Source organism: Vulpes vulpes, chromosome 7, assembly GCF_048418805.1.
Source record: "Vulpes vulpes isolate BD-2025 chromosome 7, VulVul3, whole genome shotgun sequence".
Classification (NCBI taxonomy): Eukaryota; Metazoa; Chordata; class Mammalia; order Carnivora; family Canidae; genus Vulpes; species Vulpes vulpes.
In genome coordinates, this window is record NC_132786.1 from 68,665,319 (window position 1) to 68,687,651 (window position 22,333).

A 22,333-nucleotide genomic window follows, 5' to 3' on the forward strand; every position below is an offset into this window, starting at 1 on the left:
TGAACAATTAGGAAGTGTTCCTCACTGAGAGCCAGAAAGACCTCACGACGCACAAGTCACATGCCTTTGTTCCTATCCTAACTTGGGAGGAGCTCAGTGACTTGATGGAAGAAATGGTAAATTTGGCTCGAGATCAAGAGTCTGGGTTTCAAAGGGTAATTGGTAAGTTGTCCGAGATAAGAGTTCTTACCAAAGGTTCGGCAGAGTCAGGAGCAGGGGTTCCTGAAAGTGGAAGGATACCTAGTATCGTGGAAATGAGAGGACATGTACCTGTACATGCTCATCCTGGGGTGGCCTGAGGGAGGGGGAGTTGGCATTATAAAGATTAGGACTAGCAGAACACCAGCAAGAAATCTAACATGTCTCCTATGGGGGCAGATGATAAAATACAGGAGGTGCTATCATCAACAGTGGTGAGGGTGATCTTTGTCATCAGAATCGCAGATAATCATTTTGGGGAGAAGCTTACTATTGTGCTAAAAACAATTCTGAAAGACTAATATTTTCAAAATAACCCTATGACAGAAGATCTATTATTATCCCTTTTTGCAGATGAGAAAATTAAGGCACGAGAAGGTTGAGTAACTGTTCAAGGTCATAAAACCAATAGGTGGCAAAGTTGGCATGCAAATGTAGGCTTCAGAGGTACTGCTCTTGGGGTACCTTCTGGATTCTCATTTAGAAAACCCCCACGAACTCCTCAAATACTCAGTAATATACACATGAGAGTCTCAAAGGAGGTCTTGAGAGGTATGGCCCCCCAAATTCTCAACATAGCCCTGTCCTGTTGAACATTTCTTTTCAAATGACATACATAAAGAAATGAAAAGATTGCTTATAAAATCAAGAATGACAAGGACTTTGGGGAAGAGCTAAGATTTTTCTGATGACAGAATGAGAATTCAAAAATATTTCAAAAGACTGAAATGATCAGCTAAAAATAACATTAATGGGTAAATGTGAGATCTGGAATTCAAGTTAAAAAAAATTCTCTACAAATAAGCATAGGAAAAGATAAGGCTAATTTCAACTGGTACTTCTTCGTATATCTCCTTACATCCCTACAGCCAACCAGTGGCCACGTCCTACATATTTGTCTCCTAGAGTCTCTGGGTCTGTCCCTTCCCCACTACCTCCCTGGCCTCTCCTTCAATTCAGGAAATTGCTGCCTCTCCCCCACTGCCCCTTTTGTCTTTCCAGTCCATCTCACACAAAGCTCAGGTGTGGGCCTGGTACTCTCCATTCATGCACCCTCAGTGGGTTCCCACTACCTAATCTGACAAGGCCAAGTATCTCGAGCCTGGCATTCAAAATCCTCCATTTTGGCTCAGCCTTCCTTTCCCAAACCCAAACATCCATCATTTATTTTCTTTTCATACCCCTCCCACCTCGACGCTGCTCTGGTTCCTTCCTTCAGCTCCTGTAGCCTGAATCTGCCTCAGTCTTCACAAGGCCTACTTCCTACCCTTCCCCGAGTCGCTCCTGTGCTTAAGTTGTTTCTCCCCCGCACAGCATGTCTACCTGTCTTATCATATTTTCTTTCACAAGTTAACACTGTGGACATACATGTCTTTGTCTCTGATTTCCCTTTCTATCCTCTACCAAGAAGGCAAACTCATTGACAGTATCCTCTGTGACTGACTGACTTCTTTATCCACACACACTCACAGTTGTCTTGGATCTGGGAAATGCTCAATAAATCCCCGACAAACGCACTCATGGAATATAACAAGCAGCACCGTGTCTAGCACTGGGTCCTACACAAGGAAGGTAATAGTTTTGCTGAACTACAAGGCCACTATGCTGGTGTTTCTACTGCGTCCCTGCAATGTCCTTCCTTCTGTCCGCCTCCCTACATCCCATCTGTTGTCATAACACCCGGCACACATCTCACCTGTGAATTCTGACTCCAGGCTCCCCTTCTGGTTTTCTCTCATCTTTCATTCCTTCTGCTCTTTTGTCCCATATCGCACAGTACATGTACTGATGATGGACTGTGCTTTCCTACCTCTCCTTAATTACATACATTGCATAAAATTTAGTATTTTATCATATATTCTTTTCTTCCCTAATTGTATCAGGTCTTGTCAACCAGACCATAATTTGTTCCTATTATTAGCTTCTTACCAGGAGTGCTACGATCTTTTCCACAGCTCAGTGAGATTTCTGAGCCCAGAGAAAAGAAATTAGAGGGAAAACTAAAGGTTTTCAAGCTCATAACAATGGTTTTTCATTTCTGCTGATGCTGGAAACACGTGTAGCTGTCCTGTCACGACAATAGGAAGGTTATGGATTAATAAGCATCAGGATAAATACATTTTAAGAACTAAAAAGAAATCCTATTCTAGATTATTAAGGGATATGAAGAGTTTGAAAGTGCCTTACTTTAAAGATCTTTTAGGATTACAAGGTGGACTAACCATGATCTGGCATTTCCTCAAAGTAAGACGAATCTCACAATTTTAGATTTTCATGAAAATCAAGGCTGACACCTTGTCTATGCCACACAATAGCAGTCCTGAGGGGCTCTGTCCCTCTGTCCCTCACATTCCCTCCATAGGTTCACACCTATTACACACGTATTCAGGAGACTAGGTGGCAGGTGCTCTCATCAGGCCCCTTGACTAAAGCAAAACTGGTTCTTTTCTAAAATGGTGGAAAAGGTAGGCTCTGAAAGCGGGATCGCCAAGCAGGGCAGCTGTCAGGTTCCCAACCCAAGCTGTACCTGCAGGCGGTGGTGCAGGTGTCCTTGTACTCCTGGAGCTTCACACACACCATGTTGAGGAACTGATCCGAGTATGCACTCAGGTCATGCATCAAGTTCATGAGGTCTTGCACTGTCTTCTCCACAATGATCGTGCTCTGCAAGAGGACACAGAAATTCATGCGTTGTGTTTTTGTTTGTTTGTTTTAATTCAAGTCATGTGTAGGACAAGGAAGGACAACTGAAAGGACGCAATCATTTAAGATGTGAGCTTTCCTGGGAGGATGCAACACTTTCAAACATTGATTAAAAACAGCCAAGTAAGTATCTTACATAATGCTGGTCTTCCAAAGACCTGAGAAAGTACTCTCTGCGGAAGGACATGGGACAGGGATTTGCAGATTGGCTCCACAGAATTATCAGCATCCACAACATCGGGCTACGGCTTTTAAGGAAGATGATGTACATTCAGTTGGAGACTGCTTTATCGTCTCTGGGGCTCTACCTTGAGGTTAGGGACCTACAAAAGGCAGCACAAAGAAAAGGTACCCTGTGATCTGTTTTGAAAGTTTCAAAACTATCAACCTATTCTGAACAACAGCTAACATTTGTATTGAGCCTTACAGCTTGTGGAATGTTTTCACATACACAGCAGATGCTATCTTATTTGAGACTCACATTAATCATGGTAATCATGAATGCTTACTGGGTTCTTGCAAGTGCCAAGTCCAGGGCTAGGCACTCTACATACTTCAGCTCATCTAATCCTCTCAGTGTGCCTACCAGGTGATTCCCCAGTCACCCCCAATTTAAAGATGAAGAAATGGGTTGAGAAGAGCAAGGGAGCCGAGTAAGGGCTGCAGGCTTCACTCTTTTAACTACAGCACTCTGCCTTGGAGCTAGCCTAGAGTTCCTCTACCTATAGGCCCCATCATTTTCTCCTTAGATCAGAGCAGTTCCTGTTGTTGCTGCTGCCGCAGAAGCTCTATCCACAGAGACTCAGACATATTTTAAAAACGGAATTAGAGAAAGATCCTGGGGAAACAATAACAAGCCCATCTTGCAGCTAGAGACTGACAGTACTGTGCAGCAGATCAGGGTTCTATCTGTGGAGAGGCATACTCAATCAACTCTAAATCTTAGATTAAGAAAAGACTGAGTTGTTTAAACCATGAGTTCCTGTCTCTTTTAAAAGGAGCAGAATTACACTGGAGTAAATATTAATCACACGCCCAGCATCTTGGGAATCCTTTGATCAATAACTGCTTTGTCGAAGATATACTTATTTACATAGAATTACATAAGCTGTGTAGGCTTGTCCATAAAATTAAAAATTAAAAATATATTTTTTTCTACTCTGACAGTGACCTGGGGTGAAAAAAAAAAAACAAAGGCCTTTTATTCTGCTTAAATGCAGACTATGGGGGTACAGGATCTTGGTTAATTGTTTTTCTTCTAAAAAGAAAAACAGGGACACCTGGGTGGCTCAGGTTGTGATCCTGGGGTTCTGGGATCGAGTCCTGAATCAGGTTCCCTGCGAGGAGCCTGCTTCTCCCTCTGCCTGTGTCTCTGTGTCTCTTATGAATAAATAAATACAACCTTAAAAAAAGAAAAAGGATAAAAGTGTACAGCTTTTCTCAACACAATGGAGGATCAGGTGAGTCAGGAGTTCATGCATGGGTGCTTATTCAAGATGATCTGGCTGTGGAGGTTTTTATCTTCCTTCCTGTTCTCCCACCACCTGCCCTGTCCCGAAGTAAAATAATCAGACGGTGAAAAGGAAGGAACAGTTATACTCCATAAGGTAAACCTCACAGGAAACCAAATTACAGTCTCTATGGAATCCCAAGTTCAACCTCCTTTTCTGTATCGATTTTATTTTATTTTATTTTTTTTTATTTTATTTTTTTTTATTTATGATAGTCACAGAGAGAGAGAGAGAGAGAGAGGCAGAGACACAGGCAGAGGGAGAAGCAGGCTCCATGCACCGGGAGCCCGACGTGGGATTCGATCCTGGGTCTCCAGGATCGCGCCCTGGGCCAAAGGCAGGCGCCAAACCGCTGCGCCACCCAGGGATCCCTCTGTATCGATTTTAAGAATAAAGCACTGCAGCTTCCCCTAATCCATAATCCCACTCCTCTGTATTTGTGTGTGAGTGACAGGAATTGATTCTGCTCAGCTCCATGTCCCCACGCTGCTCGGAAGAATCTAAAATCCTCATCCTGATTCAGAACACAGGATATCCTGTAACATGCAGACGGCAATTAATACGGGAGAGTGGAGTTCAGCCACCGTAACAAAGCCCCCCTTAAAGTCTAAGACACTGTAGGGTAGAGGAGCTCAGGGAGATTGCTTAGGTTTATGGAGAGAAAAGGGCCTGGTCCTTTCTATTGCTTAATTACCTCTAGGCAGGTTTGGGTAACCTCTTCCTTTCTTATGACTCCATGTAGTCTTCTAATAACCAAGGATAATTTGGTGGCTCCTCCACTGGCCTTCATCACTCTGGGATTCAATTGGTGTGCTGGTGCTTTGACACAGAGGAAAAGATGTCTAAAGGGTCTCGGGTGTGTTTGCTCTTCCTGGTTATATTATCAACTTCTCAAAAGCAAGACTGACATTCCTCATTTCCTTTGTCCATCCCCCAACCTTCCCCTCCCCCACTGGTTTACGACGTCTCAGGACCTTCAGGACAGTGCTCTGACTGGAAGAAACGATATTAATAATGTCAGCACACACAGATAAACCTCTCCGAATGCCACATATGTGAGGGATGCTAGACATGGGCATCTTTGCATTCTGCAATCTCGCTGGGTGGGTACAGTGTGGTCTGTATTTATTCCTGTGACAGTCGGAGAAGAAGGGGAAAATGTAAGCACATGGGAACATTCCCCAGAGATAAAGGTTTTGGGGTAAATAGGAAGTACCTACAGGGAATGATTAGAATGCCATAGGTTAATTCTAATGATCGTGCTCAACAAAAAGCCTATGTGATGCTATATGATTACATACAATTTTCCAGCTATTTGGTTGGTTTACCTTGTCATGGAAGCACTCTGGATAATCAATCACTACATTCTCTTCAAGGAAAATGACACTGTAGTTTGCCAAATGATGGGTATTTTTACAGGGGAAAAAAGTTCTCATTTTTCAAGAATTTATTACAATTTCCAATTCAGTGGCTCTGACAGATAAATGTTGAAAATATCAAACTTCTAACAAGGTCAATTCTGTTTTTATTTATTTGATCTCTTTGGCATCTCAAATGATGTATTGACTTGTTATTAACTTTGGGATTTGCCAATGTTGAATATAATGACTTTATAATAAGTAAAACCCTGATTACATTCATTATAATTTCTACTAAACATATCACAAATGATTGATATTTGTTTAGAAACAACTCAATTCTCATTTCTTGCAACTTATTACCAGGTAATAAAGTCTGGGCATGACATGAAAAATGAGAAAAGGAAAAAAAATATCCCAAGATAGCAGATGTAATAAAAAAGCCATTGCTATGAAAAATAACTAAAGTTTCTTATACACCAGAGGACTAACATAGAAAGAGGGTGAATAAGGACCAGCTCTTGGGTTCTGCACGTTAAAAGAATTTAATGAATGAATGAAGATGATTGGACCTTTAAGACCTTGTCCATTGTATGCCAAAATGGGGCTCTGTAGCATGATACTAATACGAATGTTACAGAAAATTGACTCTAAGTTCAAGTAATTTGGAAAATGTGGAGTTAAAGAAAATTGAAGTGGCTTCTTCACTGGAGGATTTTGGAAACTTTTACTATGCTAATGTTGCCGCAAATCTTAGAGAGACAAATGTGGTATTCAATCTTCCCCTAATTATTTAAGTAAAGCAAACATTTTTCATAGCACAGCACAGATCTGTTCACATTTTCTAGAATGATGTTTCGGGAACATGGTTTAGGAATGAGTCTCCCCAGTTCTCTGGTCATACTGATGACCAGTGACATGCTTGAAGACTCATACAGAGTCCAGCTGAGAACGAGGTGAGAAGCTGAGCCTCTTCCTCCTCAGTCCATGCTCCTTTCTACATGTCCAGCCTTTTAAGCTCTGGCCCCTGTCCACCTCTCTAGACTTCTCTCCAGCTCCACTGAGCATGCTATCCATATGTTCCAACCACACTAAACTATGAGTTATTCCTTGACTGCATCAAGCTACTTCCTGTCTCTGTGTCTTTGAGCTTCCTAATCTCTGCGCCTGGAATGCCCATCCTAGCACATGTCTGTCATCCTTAAAAAGTCAGCTCAAAGGCTACCTGCTCTGATTTAAATGCCCCTCCTCTGTCCTACTAGAACACCCCAGGCACAATTTAGCCCAAGCCCTAAATGGAGTGAGGCACCCACTGGTTCACTTGACTGTCCGCTAGACTATCGATTCCTTTGATCGGTGACATACCTTCATATCTCTACTAGCAAAGTATCTGGCATATTGTAGGTGTTCAACAAATGTTTATTCATGAAAATGCATAGCACATTCAGAACAGTGAAAAGATAGATTTATAGTAGAATTATGATGCAAAATAGTGATCCAAAAGCCTGACATGTGAGGAATCAGTCCACGGCCTCTTTATTACTATATAACTGTATCTTAACCCCCACAGTCCTAACAACTAAACATTAATTGTGAATAAAGATTTTTAATTTTTCTACAAAAACATTCTGAATTTCATCTGACTGTATCACCTTCTGTAATGGTAACCCATTATACACACACAACCAAATGTGCTAATTTTAAAGTTTTAAGAAATACAAATAAATTCACAGTTCAGGAAAAACAAAAACAAAAAACTTCAGTTTAGAGAATGCAGTTTCTGTTATGTGTGTTCTTTTTGTCCCTGGTGCAGGGATGGTTCAGAGATGCCACAAAGAACCTAAGGTCCTTGAGAACTACTTTAGAAAGCATTTGAGAGAAAACAGTAAATTCACACGCACCCTCACACTACCACACACACACCAGCAATTGTGGAGGGAGGGGGCTTCACAAACATGAGATAATGCTTCTGTTTCTTGGGACATAATCCACCTCTAGGTCAGTAAAGCTTGTCATACCATATTGTCCTTCCAATCATTATCAGCTCCATGTTACAGCTCCCTGTAAACAATAATAGCTATAGTAATGACAGTAATGCTAGAAGCCAAAAGGAAGTCTGCTTTTCATTTTTTAATCTATATTTTGACTTGTATGATATTTTACATATTCTGAATGGGACTCTCCTTTTTTTTTTTTTTTTTAAAGATTTTATTTATTTATTCATGAGAGACAGAGAAAGAGAGGCAGAGACACAGGCAGAAAGAGAAGCAGGGTCCATGCAGGGAGTCCATTGTGGGACTGGATCCCACGACTCCAGTATCACGTGCCAGGCCAAAGGCTGGAGCTCAATGGCTGAGCCACCCAGATGTCCCTGGGCCTATCCTTTAATAAGTTATCTGGTAAAAATCTATGCATCCAGGGAGCTGGTACCTGAGAAAATGCCATTCTACTCTCTTTGCCATCATCTGCTGCCTCAGCAGCAGCAGAAGGATCTGTTAGAAACTTGTCTTCTACAGATATGAGTGCTTTTGTCCATCAAAAGACATGAACATAAGGACTCATGGCAGTTTTATTTATAATAGCAAAAAAAGGGGGGGACATTTGTCATGTGCATCGGTTGAAAAGGCAGATATTGTGTGGTATATTCACACAATGGAATGCTACAGAGCAATCAAAAAGGATGGGCCACAATTACCAGTGACAACATGGATGGACCTCACGGGCCACGCACTAAGTAAAGCATTCAAACACAAAAGAGACAACTGCACAATTGTTATTACTGTAGTTCAAAAACAAGCAGAGATCGTCTCTGTTGGGAGAAGTCGGAATAGTGGCTGCCTTTGGAGGGGGTGGGTCCTGACTGAGAAGGTGAGAACCTTCCAGGTGTTGGAAGCATCTTGATTGGGCAGCTGTTCCATGAATAAACACATACATAAAAATTCTTCACCCTTACAATTCGAGCACTTAACATTTTATGAGTTTCATGGCAAAAAACATTTAAGGTGGTATCTGATTATGTCTCTCACCAACTTAAAGCTCTTGCATGCATGAGGCCTCACATTCTTCAGATAACCTGCAAGGCCCCTCATGACAGGGCTTTTGTCTACGCCTCAGCTTCATGGGCTACCATTTCCTCTTGTCTCTCTGAGATCCGGCTCCATGGGGCTTCTTCAGTTCTTCATTTCCATTTTAGAGACCGGCACTTGCCTGCAAAGTTCTGTCCCCTGTCTTCCTTTCTTAGAGTACTTTTCCTTCTCTTTCAGATCTCAGCTAAAACCACCTCTCTAAAAAAAAAAAAAAAACCCAGAAACCAACCAAACAAACAAAAACCCAGAACTCTTCCCAACCCCCATTAGGTCTTCCTGTTAAAAAAACCTAGAATATCTCTTCCCTGCCTCTTTAGTTCTATTTCTCTGGAGAACTGAGATGAATATACCTTTGCTAGGGTAGGAGGAGATCCTGACTGGGAGGGACATCCAGTTGGTGGTTACGTATGTGCATGTTAGATGTCAATTATAAATAATTCCGTCCAACCATTATACAAATGAATAGGTACCCCTTCAACAACCTGTCTCAGAGTACCATCTTTAAGTGCATATTCTCCTAAGTGGTTTTCATTCACAGCTTATGTTTAAAATATGAAGATGTAGCAATGTTATTGGCGATACCCCAACAGACCACCAGATGATAACTGTTGGGAAGGATCAGAAGTTGTCTGGGGATAGGGCAAGGAATTTAATTAATTAAAGAGATACATATTTGTTAGTAAATATTTTCTGTTAGCCAAATATTGGGCTAACTGCAGGAGAAAAAAGCCATATAAGACAAGGTTCCCGAACTACAGAGATCTTAAATATTAGTAGGAGGAGACCAAGGCGTTCACAAAGACAATAAAGTCTCAATATACAGATGCCCAGGTGTTATCCTGGGCATCTGTATATTGTACAGCAGAGGCAGAGAAAAGGAAAGTTAAGTGCACTGGGGTGGGGGTTGGGGAGTGGTGGGAAAGAGGAAGTTATCATTGAATTGATTACTGAAAGATCAATAGTGACTTAGAGATTGACAAAAATGGGGGGAAAGTACTTCAGGTAGAGCGGCATGAATGTGAAATAGTATGGGATTCAGGGAACTATAAGTGGTTCTTCATGGCTATGGTGAAGGGTGTGTGTGTGTGTAGATTGGGAAGGCTGTGACCGAAGTCAGAGCTAGGTCCTTGTATAACAAATATATACTTAGTACCTAAATATTTTGAATATTCCTCTTTATTCTCTCCAGCAAGAGAATACAAATCAATCCTGTCTGATATTACCAATCATTAGATGATCCACTCCAAGTGTAGGAAGATAATTTCAAAGGTTCTACTCTTGGGAAAAGATAAACTTATATAACCAACAGGGAAATACATTCTGAAGCTCCTTTTGGCAAGCTGAAGAGAATTATTGCTTATAAATAATAAATAAATAATAAAAAAATAAGCAATTTTTTCTTTGTTTAGACAAAGAAAATAGGAAGTCAAATTTTGGGCAACCAGCAATACTCTCTCTCTTTAGAATTCATGTAAGTGATTATAAAATTTATCTGCCAGTTAATAACTTAGAAAATGTATACAATGTAAACTTCTAATAATATTTTCTTAACATTTTGGCTAGAAGATCACTTATGGTTGAATAAAATCTGTGCCTAACATATCTTATAAGCACAGCTGGCTCTTTATGAAGTTTATTTAGGGGCTTGTGATTTCATATTCAAAACAAAACAATGTAGCAGGAAAGGGGAAAGAAATATACAGAGGTTGAGCTTAATTAGACTGTGAGATCCCAGGGGCTATCTTTGTTTTCTTACATGCTTCAAATCAATATGACTATGCCCAGGTTATCGATTCCCCTTGATATGTAATGGAACCCAGGGAGTGGAAATATATCAACGAAGAGGTGAACATTGGCACCTATAAGAGATATCCTCAACTCCAGCTCCCCAACACACACATGTGCACACTTCACAAGCACCTTAAGGTTGCTATTCAGCCGAATACACAGTACTACACAAGACACAGACGTAGAACAACACGAGCAGCTATAGTATTTCTTTTGTGCTGAGCCATGCTTTTGATATAAAGCATGGTTTGTTTGTTTGTTTGTTTGTTTGTTTTCCAGGGGGAGCTGGTGATCTAGTTGGGATCATTTAGAATAAGAAATAAGTGATATAGGGGCACCTGGGTGGCTCAGTGGTTGAGCATCTGCTTTCGGCTCAGGGCATGATTCTGGGATCCTGGGATCGAGTCCTGCATTGGGCTCCCTGCATGGAGCCTGCTTCTCCCTCTGCCTGTGTCTCTGCCTCTCTTTCTCTCTCTGTGTCTCTAATGAATAAATAAATAAAATCTTTTTTTTTTAAAGAAAGAAACAAGTGATATTCCAGGAGAAGATGCCAGATGCCAGTTAAGTGCACTGACACTGTAGGGGCATAACAGTGAAAAGGTGGGATATGGGGGGTGGGTGAGGTTCAGGATACAGGAGGAGGAAGAAGCAAGGCATTTCAGACCAGGGAAAAGCTGGTCTTGTGTAGCAAACAGGACACAAGTGTGCCTGGAGGGGGAGATTCCTGTTGAGGAATGTGAGGGTCAAGGGTTGACTGGCCTGGGGAGCCCACCTGTGGAAGGCCTGAATGGCAGGCTGGCGTTTCCTCTTGTGGAGACAGAAGCAGGGCAGTGCATGAGGTGGGGTGGGGGGTGGGGCTCAGAATCCCAATATTTCTAGAGCTGAAAGCAACCCTTTTGTTATCTACAGTCCAATTCTCTGGCTTTACAAAAGAAAACCAAAACAAATATTAAAGGGCCTGTCAAAGGTATACAGCTAGCTTGCTTATGACACTTCAAAATTCAGAATCCAGGTCTCTGAACATCCTCTGGCCAAAGCTGATGATCAGACCACTGAATGGAGTAAATTATTATAATTGATGATTTTTATTGAAAAACATGAAAAATCAATGTAGAGAGAAAGTCAGAAAAAAACTCGTTTGTCACCATCTGAGGTGACTGCTGAATCAAGTTCTTGTTTGAAAACTGATAAAGAGAAAGAATTATGCATTTACAGTCTTTCCAGTAGGAATGAGATCTATTTCAGGGTTACCAGACAGGAAAAAGCTCTACTTTAATGAAGAATGCCAACTGGGCAATATAGAGGAAATAACAAATAGAAAATCATTTTGTTGCCTCTAATAACACAATTGATTTGGGTAAGGATTATCAATTGGTATTAAAACAAATAGATGAAAGTTGACAGGGAAAATGATCCGTTTTGTAGTGGCAAAGATACACCACACATTACTTTCTGGTCACCCAAGGAGAACCATAACTGTGCTACAGAGGGACCAGATGGCCACAACTCTCATCTGGGGGTCAACCTTCATGTCGCTAACGTTAGGAAGCCAGCTCTCATAGGTCTGCGGATGCGATGGAATGTGATATCTAACATCATCTATCAGATCTTCTTACTAACACCTTTAACATCAATCTAATCACTCTTTTCTAACATCAAGGGAGAGGAAATAGGATGCTATCAGACAAATAAAGATGGGATATTGTAGAGCACATGTGGCTGGGTCTGTTCAACACATTGGTGTTGGACAAAAAACAATCACTGTTCTAGATTAAAAGAGACTTAAGCCGCATCACAATTACAGCCCTAGATGGAATCCTACTTTGGACAAACTAGTTGTAAAGAACATTTTGCCAAAATGTAGGAAATTTCAAATTTCTAGATATTAGAAGATATTAAGAACCTCCTGCTCGTGCTCATACCCGTGACGACGTGACTGTGATAATGAAGAAAATAAAGTATTCTGGTGCAAAACAGCTTGAAGCCTTCCTTCGAACATAAGAAAACCAGATAAAACATGTGAAGCACTAGTTCTCAGATGGTGCAGAAGGAAAGTCAATGAGGTGAGCCCTGCAAATGTTCCAGCTGGAGTTTCCATCCACAGTGCAGGAAACAGGGGACCCGCACGGAGCCTGGGAGTCGTTCTGAGTGGAGGAGACAGCATCTTGAGCTTTGGAAGGTGAAGGCAAGTAGGGCTTTGTGGGGTGAAATACTGCAGGGGAGGGAGCTGTACTGAAAGCAAGGGAGAGGGAAAGATCAAGATCTTTCTGGAGGTCTTTGTAAGAGTCCCCTCAAATCTTTGGCTGAGCACTGATCTGTGCTTGTGGGACAGACATTACTAATGCTGGTGAAAGAACCAGACCTCACACAGGGCCAGGAATGGTTCCCATTAGCCAGGGTGGAAGAGCCACTTCATAGATAGGGCATCTGGTAGAGTTCTCACAAATGTATGGCACCTCGGGTGGTGGGGTCAATTAGCCTCTGTCGAAAGATTGCCCTGGACATGTCTGACAAAGCCTAGAAGCAAACCTCGAAGCGATCAATGTAATTCTATCACTAACATGTGCCTTAAAACAAAGTTCAAAAATGTTTAAAGCACCACAACAAAATCCAGCACCCAACAATGTAAAAAAAAAAAACAAACAAAATCACCATGTCCAGCATTCAACAAAAGGTTACCTGGCATGCAAGGACATGGAAAAATACATAAGGAAAAGGAAAATCAGTTAAGAAAAAACATTCCCAGAAATGCTGCAGATAATAGAATTAATAGACAAGGAGGTTAGAACAACCATGATAAATATGCTCCTATGCTCAAAAACATAAAGCAAAACGTGAATGTGACAAGAGAAATGGAAGACATAGCAATAGAAACTATCCAAAATAAAACACAGAGAAAAAAACAACAGTGATGCAACAGAGCCCGTGAAATGTCCATGGGATGGTATCAAGCAACCTAATACACGTAACTAAAGTTGCCAAAGGAGATGGAGGACGGAAAAAATATAATGGCTAAAACCTTTCCACTTTTGATGAAAATTATTTGCCCACAGATCCAAGCAGCTCAGCAAACCTCAAACAGAAGATGACAAGGACTATAGTAAGACACATTATCACAAATTGTTGAAAACCAGTGAGATTAATAGAAAAATTGTAAAAATATCAAGAAAGAAGGAAATGAAGTCTGAAATGAAAAATGAAGAATTCAGGCCTTTTGGTTCCAATTTTAAGGTTCTCTTTAGCACCCCTCACTCAGCCTGGCCCTGGGGATGCTGGCGTGAGATGGATATGGAGTAGACTGGATGAGAGACGTAGGGTATCACAGCACGGAGGCTGCCGGCAGTAGTGGAGGGTGGCTTGGCCAGTGGTGATAGGTGGAGAAGAGGATCCAAGAAAGAAAAGAAGAAGAGGGATGAAGACAAAAAAAGTGAGGAAAACAAAGGATACCAAAAGCCAAGAAAGAAGAGTTTCAAGGAAGAGGGGTAGTGTCAGGGCATCTGATCTTTATGAACAAACTGACCACTCACAAAATCCCCCAGAGGTGACGGGAAATCCTCTAGTGTTAGACTGACTCCAGGTAACAGTGTGCCCTGGAGTTTCATTTTTCAGTTGTGTATTTCTAAATATTGTCTTTCTGCTTAAAGTTTAGGCCCATTCCATGCTCTACTGTCTAGTTATATACACACTTAAAAAAAAAAATCCTTCATTCTTTTCCTTAACCCGACAGATGCAAATTGCTTTTTTTTTTTTTTAAAAAAAAAAGGTAATTTATACAGAGAAAAAAAATGATAACAAGAGGCAGCCTAAAAGTAAAAAGGTATGAAAAAGAACAAATATAGATGAATTTACAGGACTCATCTATTCAAAGGTAACCAAATTTTAGCCCCTAGTTGACCTGATTGATGAAGGACCCTTGTTTCCTTTCTCTTATTTTGGATATGGCTGTAAATATAAATAGCATTTATATAATATAAATGTGACTGTGAGAACAAGCTACCTACCTGTCTATCCATCTGTCAATCTATCCAGTATTTACTGAACACCTACTAGATGCCAAGGCACTACCACTATGCCACATTCTAGGAATACAGCAATTAAAAAGAAATGTGCCATATACAGGTCTAAGAGCTTCATAGGTATTATCTCATTTGACTCCTTACAGATTCTATTCAACTATCTATAAGATGGGTATTATCACCCCCATTTTATAGTTGAAAAAACTGAAGTACTAAGAGATCGGAGCCATCCAAGGACATGCAACTAGAAGACTAGCTTCAGCCAGGAGGTGAACTCAGGCAGCCTGAACATTGGCTGCTCCCAGTAAAAGCAGAAACAGTGAGTGATGAATTAATTTTCTCAGTCACTCTACACCAGCCAGGTGCAGCCTGGTCCAGGGGAATAAGGACAGAATATGGAAGAACGTCACCGTGACCTTCAGATGACAGTTTCCGGGGTGCAGCTGGTGAAACCAGAACCAGATTTCCAGGAAGCTGTGAAGGCAGCGGGTGGTGAGGGGACAGAGACACTGATTTGAGACATCTGTCAGTGAAGGGAAGGTGTGAAGTAACCCAGCAAGCAGACAGGAGAGTCAGGATGGGAAATGAAGACTGAACCCTCCTGCTGGTCATGAGGCTGCTCTGTATGACCAGCCTTCTGCAGACACAGGCCACTCCAAAGCCAGCTGTACAGCAAGAGACTCTTCAGTGACAGTTCTGAGGCAGCAAGGGCTCTAGGCTCTTATCTCTTCATAACTTGCCTGATACCTGGACTATGGACCTAATATTGCCATACAAGCTCAGGCCAATCATCCAAAGTTATCTTTCTGAAATTATGTTCCTGCATGATTTTCCATGCCCTGCTGACAACATCACCATAGCAATTTCTAACACCCTTCTTCCTGAGAACTCAGAGTGCTTTGCAAATATCTCAATCAATATCCCAACAGATTGCGAGAAAGTAGAGCAGTCATTATCATCCCTATTTTTTTTTTAGTAAGTCTAACACTTAAGGCAGCTTCAAGGAACAAGTATAACACTTAGAAAGACGTTTTTAAAGAACTCCAGAACATCAAGCTGCCACCAAAGGTGGTTTTAAGTGTTTGCATTTCTTTCTAGTTCTCAAAATCTCATTCCTCTTGGACTAGTTTCTGTCGTGTCACAAAGCATCTGTACTCACAGAAACCCTTCTCTTGATGTAGTAGTCGTATTCAAGAGGTTTATGTGATTATTTGGTCCTTTTGCAGATTTAGCCACTCCATTTAGTGCAGCAAACAGGCAAACCTGGAGATTAACAGAGCAGGACCTTTGCATTTCTTCTTTTTGCTGGTAAAGGCAAGGTCTTTGTAGCAGGAGGCTCAGTGACCCCCAGTGGGGCACACGATTCATTAGGGAAGAGTTCCAAATATATAAATCAACGTGTCAGAGGAGAAAGTCTGGCCGGACCCAGTGGGAGATTATACCACACACAGTTGTCCCGCTCTGTGCTGGCTCACCTGTCTTTGGTGGCTCAATCCATATAACAATCAATTATGCTGTCAAGTTTCCCTGCACATTGTTTCAGCCTCAGTTACTCACGTACCTCAGAGGTGAGATCTGCAGCCCTCTTAGGAGAAGTATGAGCAGGGAGCTTGGCTTCCAGGAAAATAGAACATATGGAACTGTTTGGGGAAGACAGCATTCGAGCAAGCGTGCAAGCAGGCACCCACAAGGGACAATTTGTTCAAGGGTAGAGATACAACTCAGATATGCCTCACACTGGGAGAGACAATAAAATTTGTGAAGAACTATTGCATTTTTAAAAGTAGGTCTTGTTTCTGACAAAACTGGCTGTCGCAGACCCAGCATTCCCACCCATTAACTAGGAATAAAGGTAACTGCTCCATATGATCTCTGCCTGCTGCACAAAACACTAGGTGCCACGGGGCAAAAGTCAAATGACTAGTACCCAAGAAACCTGGACTCTGAATATGGTTTTAACACTAACTTTGAGATATCGAACAAGTTGTTCTCCCTTTTTTCACTTGCAAGGACTGTAATACTCTTTGTGAACCATGTGACATCTCCAGCCTGCCCATACACTTGGCCTTTACTTAATTTTCCAGAGTTTGGAGAGGAGTCATTTGCATTTATCCTTCTTAGATTTTCATTATCAAAACACATTTATTTATGAAGAGAGAGACCTACAAGAGATTAGAAATTACTACAATAGATCCTGATGAACTTAACTCAACAGCAGCCTGCCCAAGTTCGTGTGAAAGGAACCATAACAGAACCACCCACATGAGAAAGGGAACCCTCTTGCACTCTTGGTGGGAATGTGAACTGGTGCAGCCACTCTGGAAAACTGTGTGGAGGTTCCTCAAAGAGTTAAAAATAGACCTTCCCTACGACCCAGCAATTGCCCTGCTGGGGATTTACCCCAGATACAGATGCAGTGAAATGCCGGGACACCTGCACCCCAATGTTTATTGCAGCAATGTCCACAATAGCCAAACTGTGGAAGGAGCCTGGGTGTCCATCGAAAGATGAATGGATAAAGAAGATGTGGTTTATGTATACAATGGAATATTACTCAGCAATTAGAAACGACAAATACCCACCATTTGCTTCAACGTGGATGGAACTGGAGGGTATTATGCTGAGTGAAATAAGTCAATCGGAGGACAAACATTATATGGTCTCATTCATTTGGGGAATATAAAAAATAGTGAAATAGTGAAATAGTGAAATAGTGAAAGGGGAAAGGAGAAGAAATAAGTGGGAAATATCAGAAAGGGAGACAGAACATGGAAGACTCCTAACTGTAGGAAACGAACTAGGGGTGGTAGAAGGGGAGGTGGGCAAGGAGGGGAGGGTGACTGGGTGATGGGCACTGAGGTGGGCACTTGACGGGATGAGCACTGGGTATTACTCTATATGTTGACAAATCAAACACAAATAAAAAATAAACTTATAAAAAAAAAAAAAAACCACCCACATGGTGCCCAGGGAAGCAGCTTTGCTCCTGAATTCGGTTAGTGGTTAAAAATCAGAATATTGAAGCTTTGATGTGTTTCCTTCTAAGACAAATCTTTTCACGCAACAAACACCCACGCCACTGTAAAGGATACAGCCAACACATGTAGAATAATTTCCAGACTTTAGGATTTCACCAACCAGGAAAAATAAATGAACCAACACAGATCCAACTTTGTATTTTGCCAAGTGATGATGCTTAAAATAAGACAAAACAAAAACAGATCACTTACAATACCACTGTTTTTATCAAAGTATGATGAGAGCATGGATATTTTAACAAGAAAATGGAAGAAAATATCAGAAAAAAAAGTCATCCTCAAGAAAGTAAACTGGGAAAGACACACACACACACACACACACACACACACACACACACACAGTGGAGCTCCACTCCACTGACCTTAGTCTTCCCATTTTTTGTGCATCCCATGTTAGAATGGCTGGCCCAGGTTGGCCTGGACTACTGTGCTGGAGAGGGGTTAGGTGTCACTAGCAGAGTACCTGCTTTCCAGATCACTATGCCTAATGAGACACAAGTGCCAAAGGACAATGTCCAATTGTTGTGATGGTGTTCAACCTTAGGGTGGGGAGGTGGGGGTGCAGGGTTTTGATTTTAAGTGAGAAGTCCTCATTCTACCAAACCGGGGCTTCGCATTTATTCTAGAGTCTCTTACTAGACCAGGAAGGAGGACATGAGACAGGCTCACATCTTTTTAAAAGCAGGAGAAACTGAGTACACAAATATTCAGTTGTCACAATGTTATCTTTGGATTTTAAGTATAAATTTGTTTAAAACATAAAATTAATACAAAACTCTCAAGTATGAAATAGAATAATAAAATTGTTCATAGTCTCTTCCTGTGGGTAACTTAGAAGGCACTTTAAGAGCAGGCAGATACAATTTGGAAAAGAAAACTCTAATGATTCATAAAATTACCACAGTTCCCATGTAACTGAAAACAATAGAGCCTACTGCAAACTAGAGACAGAGCATTCAATTCATTTTAATGGCTTCTCATTTTTTTTCCTTTAAACTCTCTGCTCCTTTTATCACTAAGATTTTTTTTTTTAAATGAAAAGTAGAATGTCCCCACTGCCCATTTTCTTCTTGTATTGTTTCCCCTTTGTTCTAAAAATGAGGGTAAAATTAAGTGCTTAGATCACTAGAGATTTCCAGATGGTCAGACAAATGAATCCTGAGGCTCCTGGGCTTGCGTTTTTCACAGACACGGACATCCCTCACTCGGTCTCCATGGCTCTTGCTCAATACAAATCTGATTTAGCCTAAGTACCTTCAGTGTGTGACAACCAGATTTCTGCCTAGAATAAGGATCCAAATTGGCTTAATTGCTTCAAACAAAATGGAATTTTCTCTGTATTTCTAAACTATTCCTTTATTTTCTTGGCATATGTTATTTGCAATAAAATAGAAAAAGCTTATGTTACATATATTCGAATCTTTGCAGATTATTCCAGAATGTGACCATGTTTCTTATATTATTTCCCTTCCTGCACTCGGTCTTCCTCTGGTTTATTTTGTTAACCCTTTCCCTGGTTGCCTAGAGCTACTGTTGCTGTGTCACCACCCCAAGGCCAGGCCTCCTATTCCTTATTTTCCCGCATTTATTTTGCTCTTTAAGAAGGGAGAACTTCAACTCTCTACCACACAATAAGTCTGCAGGTCGGAGCTGGATAACAGCTAGAAGTGTAGATTTTATTAAGTAAGTATGCATATGTTGTCTACTGTCTGCCACACATTATTCCAGGTGCTTTCAAATTGTTAACTCATTTATTTATGAGGTAGATACAGTGATCTCTACTTGACAGATGATAAAACTGAGGCATGCAAAGCTCAATAACAAGCCTGAGGTAACACAGTATAGTGAATGGTGCAGTCTGAGGAGAAGCCAGTCGGTCTGGCTCCAGAGTCCTTGCTTTTAAGAAGAATAAGGAGAAGGAAAAAGGAGAAGGGAGAGGGGAAGGAGCAAACAGAGGGGCAAAGAGAGAACTAATAACTGATTCACTGAGGATGAGAATGATGGAGGGAAGGGCAACCTAGGAGTAGCCATGGTTCTACTGTAAACATAGGGGTCTGGCGTTCATGAGGGCTCTGGGCAAAGAAACGTAAAGCAGGCATGGCCACACTGGACGAAGAGTTTTGTCACCTTGAAGATCAATGTGGCTGAAGATCATTAGTGACTGTAATATTGGCAGCAGAAGAGGATACCATGACTGGCAATGTGTTGGGAAATGTCTCACCACTAACTCTCCAGGGAGATGAGGGAGTCCAGATTTCTAGTCTTCACTGGTTTCCATGTGTGCACGCTCCCACCATGGCCAATTTCACTCTCAATGTGATGCCACTGAACTTAGAGCTGGAAGAGATGCCCAGGAGCACCCATGATAAAAGAGTATTTCTGGCATTACCTCAACAGATGCAAAAACCCACGAGCACCGATAACAGTAAAATGTGGTAAAATAATCAAGAAGTGACGAGTTTGTGTATTTATTCCCTTTGTTTTTAGTACTTTAGAACTTACTTTTTAATAATGGCTGTGCTTAATCCTGGCTCACAAAATTCTGAAAAATTTCCCAACCAGCTCTCCGTTGCCTGTAGGAGCCACCAGCCACAAACCACTGAGTGTGACTAACTGAACACATCTACTTTCAGATAAATGGATGGACAGGGGTCTGAAGATTTGGACCTCATAGATTCACCACAATGAGGAGATAAATGCAGGAAGAGAGAGACAAACAAAAGTGACAAAGCTTATGAAAAGCCAGAATATCCACTTTAATCTGATGAATGAAGAAAAAGGTCAAGCATGAAAAAGGGAATTTGAGAAGGTCAGTTCAGAGAAGGCCTGAATCTGTGTTCTCTAAGATGCTAGAGACCATGAGTGGCGAACCAAAGAACCGTGCAGAATCCTCCCACCCACCCTCCTGCTCCCAAAGTGAGGTCTTGCATCTTTGTTTTCTGCTCTATGCAGACTCTTTATATCTGGATGTGGACAGAGTTCAAGCTGGAGCCAGAGGACATTTCGTGAATGGGTGAGCTTTAGGTGAACATTAATGATAAACTGTGCAAAAAGAACATAAGATCAGGAATTTAACAAATACTGTTTGTAGTAGACACATCTAGATATGGCACAGAGAAAAATGTGCCAGGAAAGGTGTGAAACAGAGAAGAAAAGATCAACTATCACAGGGAACTGGCAATTCCTCCAAAGATTTATTTCATTCAGCAAGGTTTCCCCTGAGTCAAGTGCAATCATATTCAGTAAATGTATTTTTCACTAAATGAATTTCCATTATATCTGTTCCATGAGGTAACTGTCTTTGAGATTCTTGTCACTTGAACATAAAGGGACACTGTGTGTCTATGACTGAGAACTATTTTTTATGGAAAACTTTCTTTTTCTTGGTTGCTCAAGATTCTAGCAATATGTGAGAATTCGTGAGCTCAATGAAGTAACGCACATACTTAATGACCTCCAGCTCTTCATATAACCTTATGAGGTACAGCGTGACACAGAATTCTTATGTGTATGGGACTTACCGAATACTTGTTGAATTCAAAGATTAGTGCAAGATTCATCTCATTACTCCAAACTGCCAAATACTGGGCTATTTTGCTAATTGACACCTGAACATATAATTATAACTGGCAACCCTACATAGCAGACTACCTTAGGTCAAAAAATCAGCTAGCTTCCAGATCCCAAGTGCCAGAGAGCAGATTGAACTGGAACTTAGTTAATGTGGTAGTAGTTCTCACTTTTATAATTTCAAAGAGGAAGCACAGCTGCAAGCCTCAGGATGGCTTTGGTAAAGCCAATACTGAGACTGAGGTCCTTTGGGTTTTATCAAATACTGTGTTTCGGCTCCCCAGGTCCCCCCTTACTTGAGCAGTAAGGATTTCCTGCCATAAAATGCTGGTTGATGTAGTACAACTTGGATAAAGAAAAGTATAATGTCTAGTGAATAAGCTTTCTCATCTTTTTTTCCAGAACATTCACTAAGTGAATATTCTTGAGTATCTGCCACAAGGCCAAGACTATGCTAAGGAGATGTGAAAATAGAAGTGGGGGGTGGGGGGGGCACCTAAGCTCCATCAAATACCTTCTGTTTGCCAGGGATTATGCTGAGCAATGCCACACTTGTCATCACATAACTCATTTTATAGAGAAGATAAGGAGCTTCAGAAAGGCTAAAGTCCCTGTCCAAGATAACACGGTAGGTTGTGGGGTCCAGAGCTTCCCTCAGACTGATCCTGCTCCAAACCCGTGCTCTTTCCACTATTCCCCTTGGCAACTTAAATCCCAAATTCTCAGGCTAGGCCTGGTGTTAGGAGCCTACAGTGTAGTTTCAGTCTTCTTGGAGAGGATATAAGAGATCTACACAAAGAAATGCAGCATGAGTTATATAGTGCTTTTCATCGTGGCCTGAGATGTTCTCAAAGGTTCTACAGACAAGCTACAATCTGAGTTGGGCCTTCAGGGAAGGTGGGTAGAAAAGATGGGCCTTAGTGGCATGAGGAGGTAAAAAAGAAAGGGGGCAAGTATTCCACACTCCTCCAGTTACCTGACAGGAGAGGCAGGGCAGGGCCTCCTGAGTAAAGACACAGGGAGCAGGGTGTGAATGATGTACCCAGGGGAGAATTCACTTCTGGG

The 22,333-nt window shown here is 41.4% G+C and overlaps 1 protein-coding gene across 4 annotated transcripts in view; it reads right to left on the minus strand.

The window, feature by feature from the left end:
• EXOC4 (exocyst complex component 4) overlaps positions 1 to 22,333 on the minus strand; it is a 754,775-nt gene that overhangs the window by 154,316 nt on the left and 578,126 nt on the right. For all 4 annotated transcript variants that reach the window (XR_012002627.1, XR_012002626.1, XM_026010860.2 and 1 more), the window contains one exon: positions 2,726 to 2,862. Coding sequence is in view for 2 of the 4 variants with exons in the window: in XM_026010860.2 (XP_025866645.1) it covers positions 2,726 to 2,862 (137 nt within the window). In the remaining 2 variants the exon portion in view is untranslated. The remainder of the gene's footprint in view (positions 1 to 2,725; positions 2,863 to 22,333) is intronic.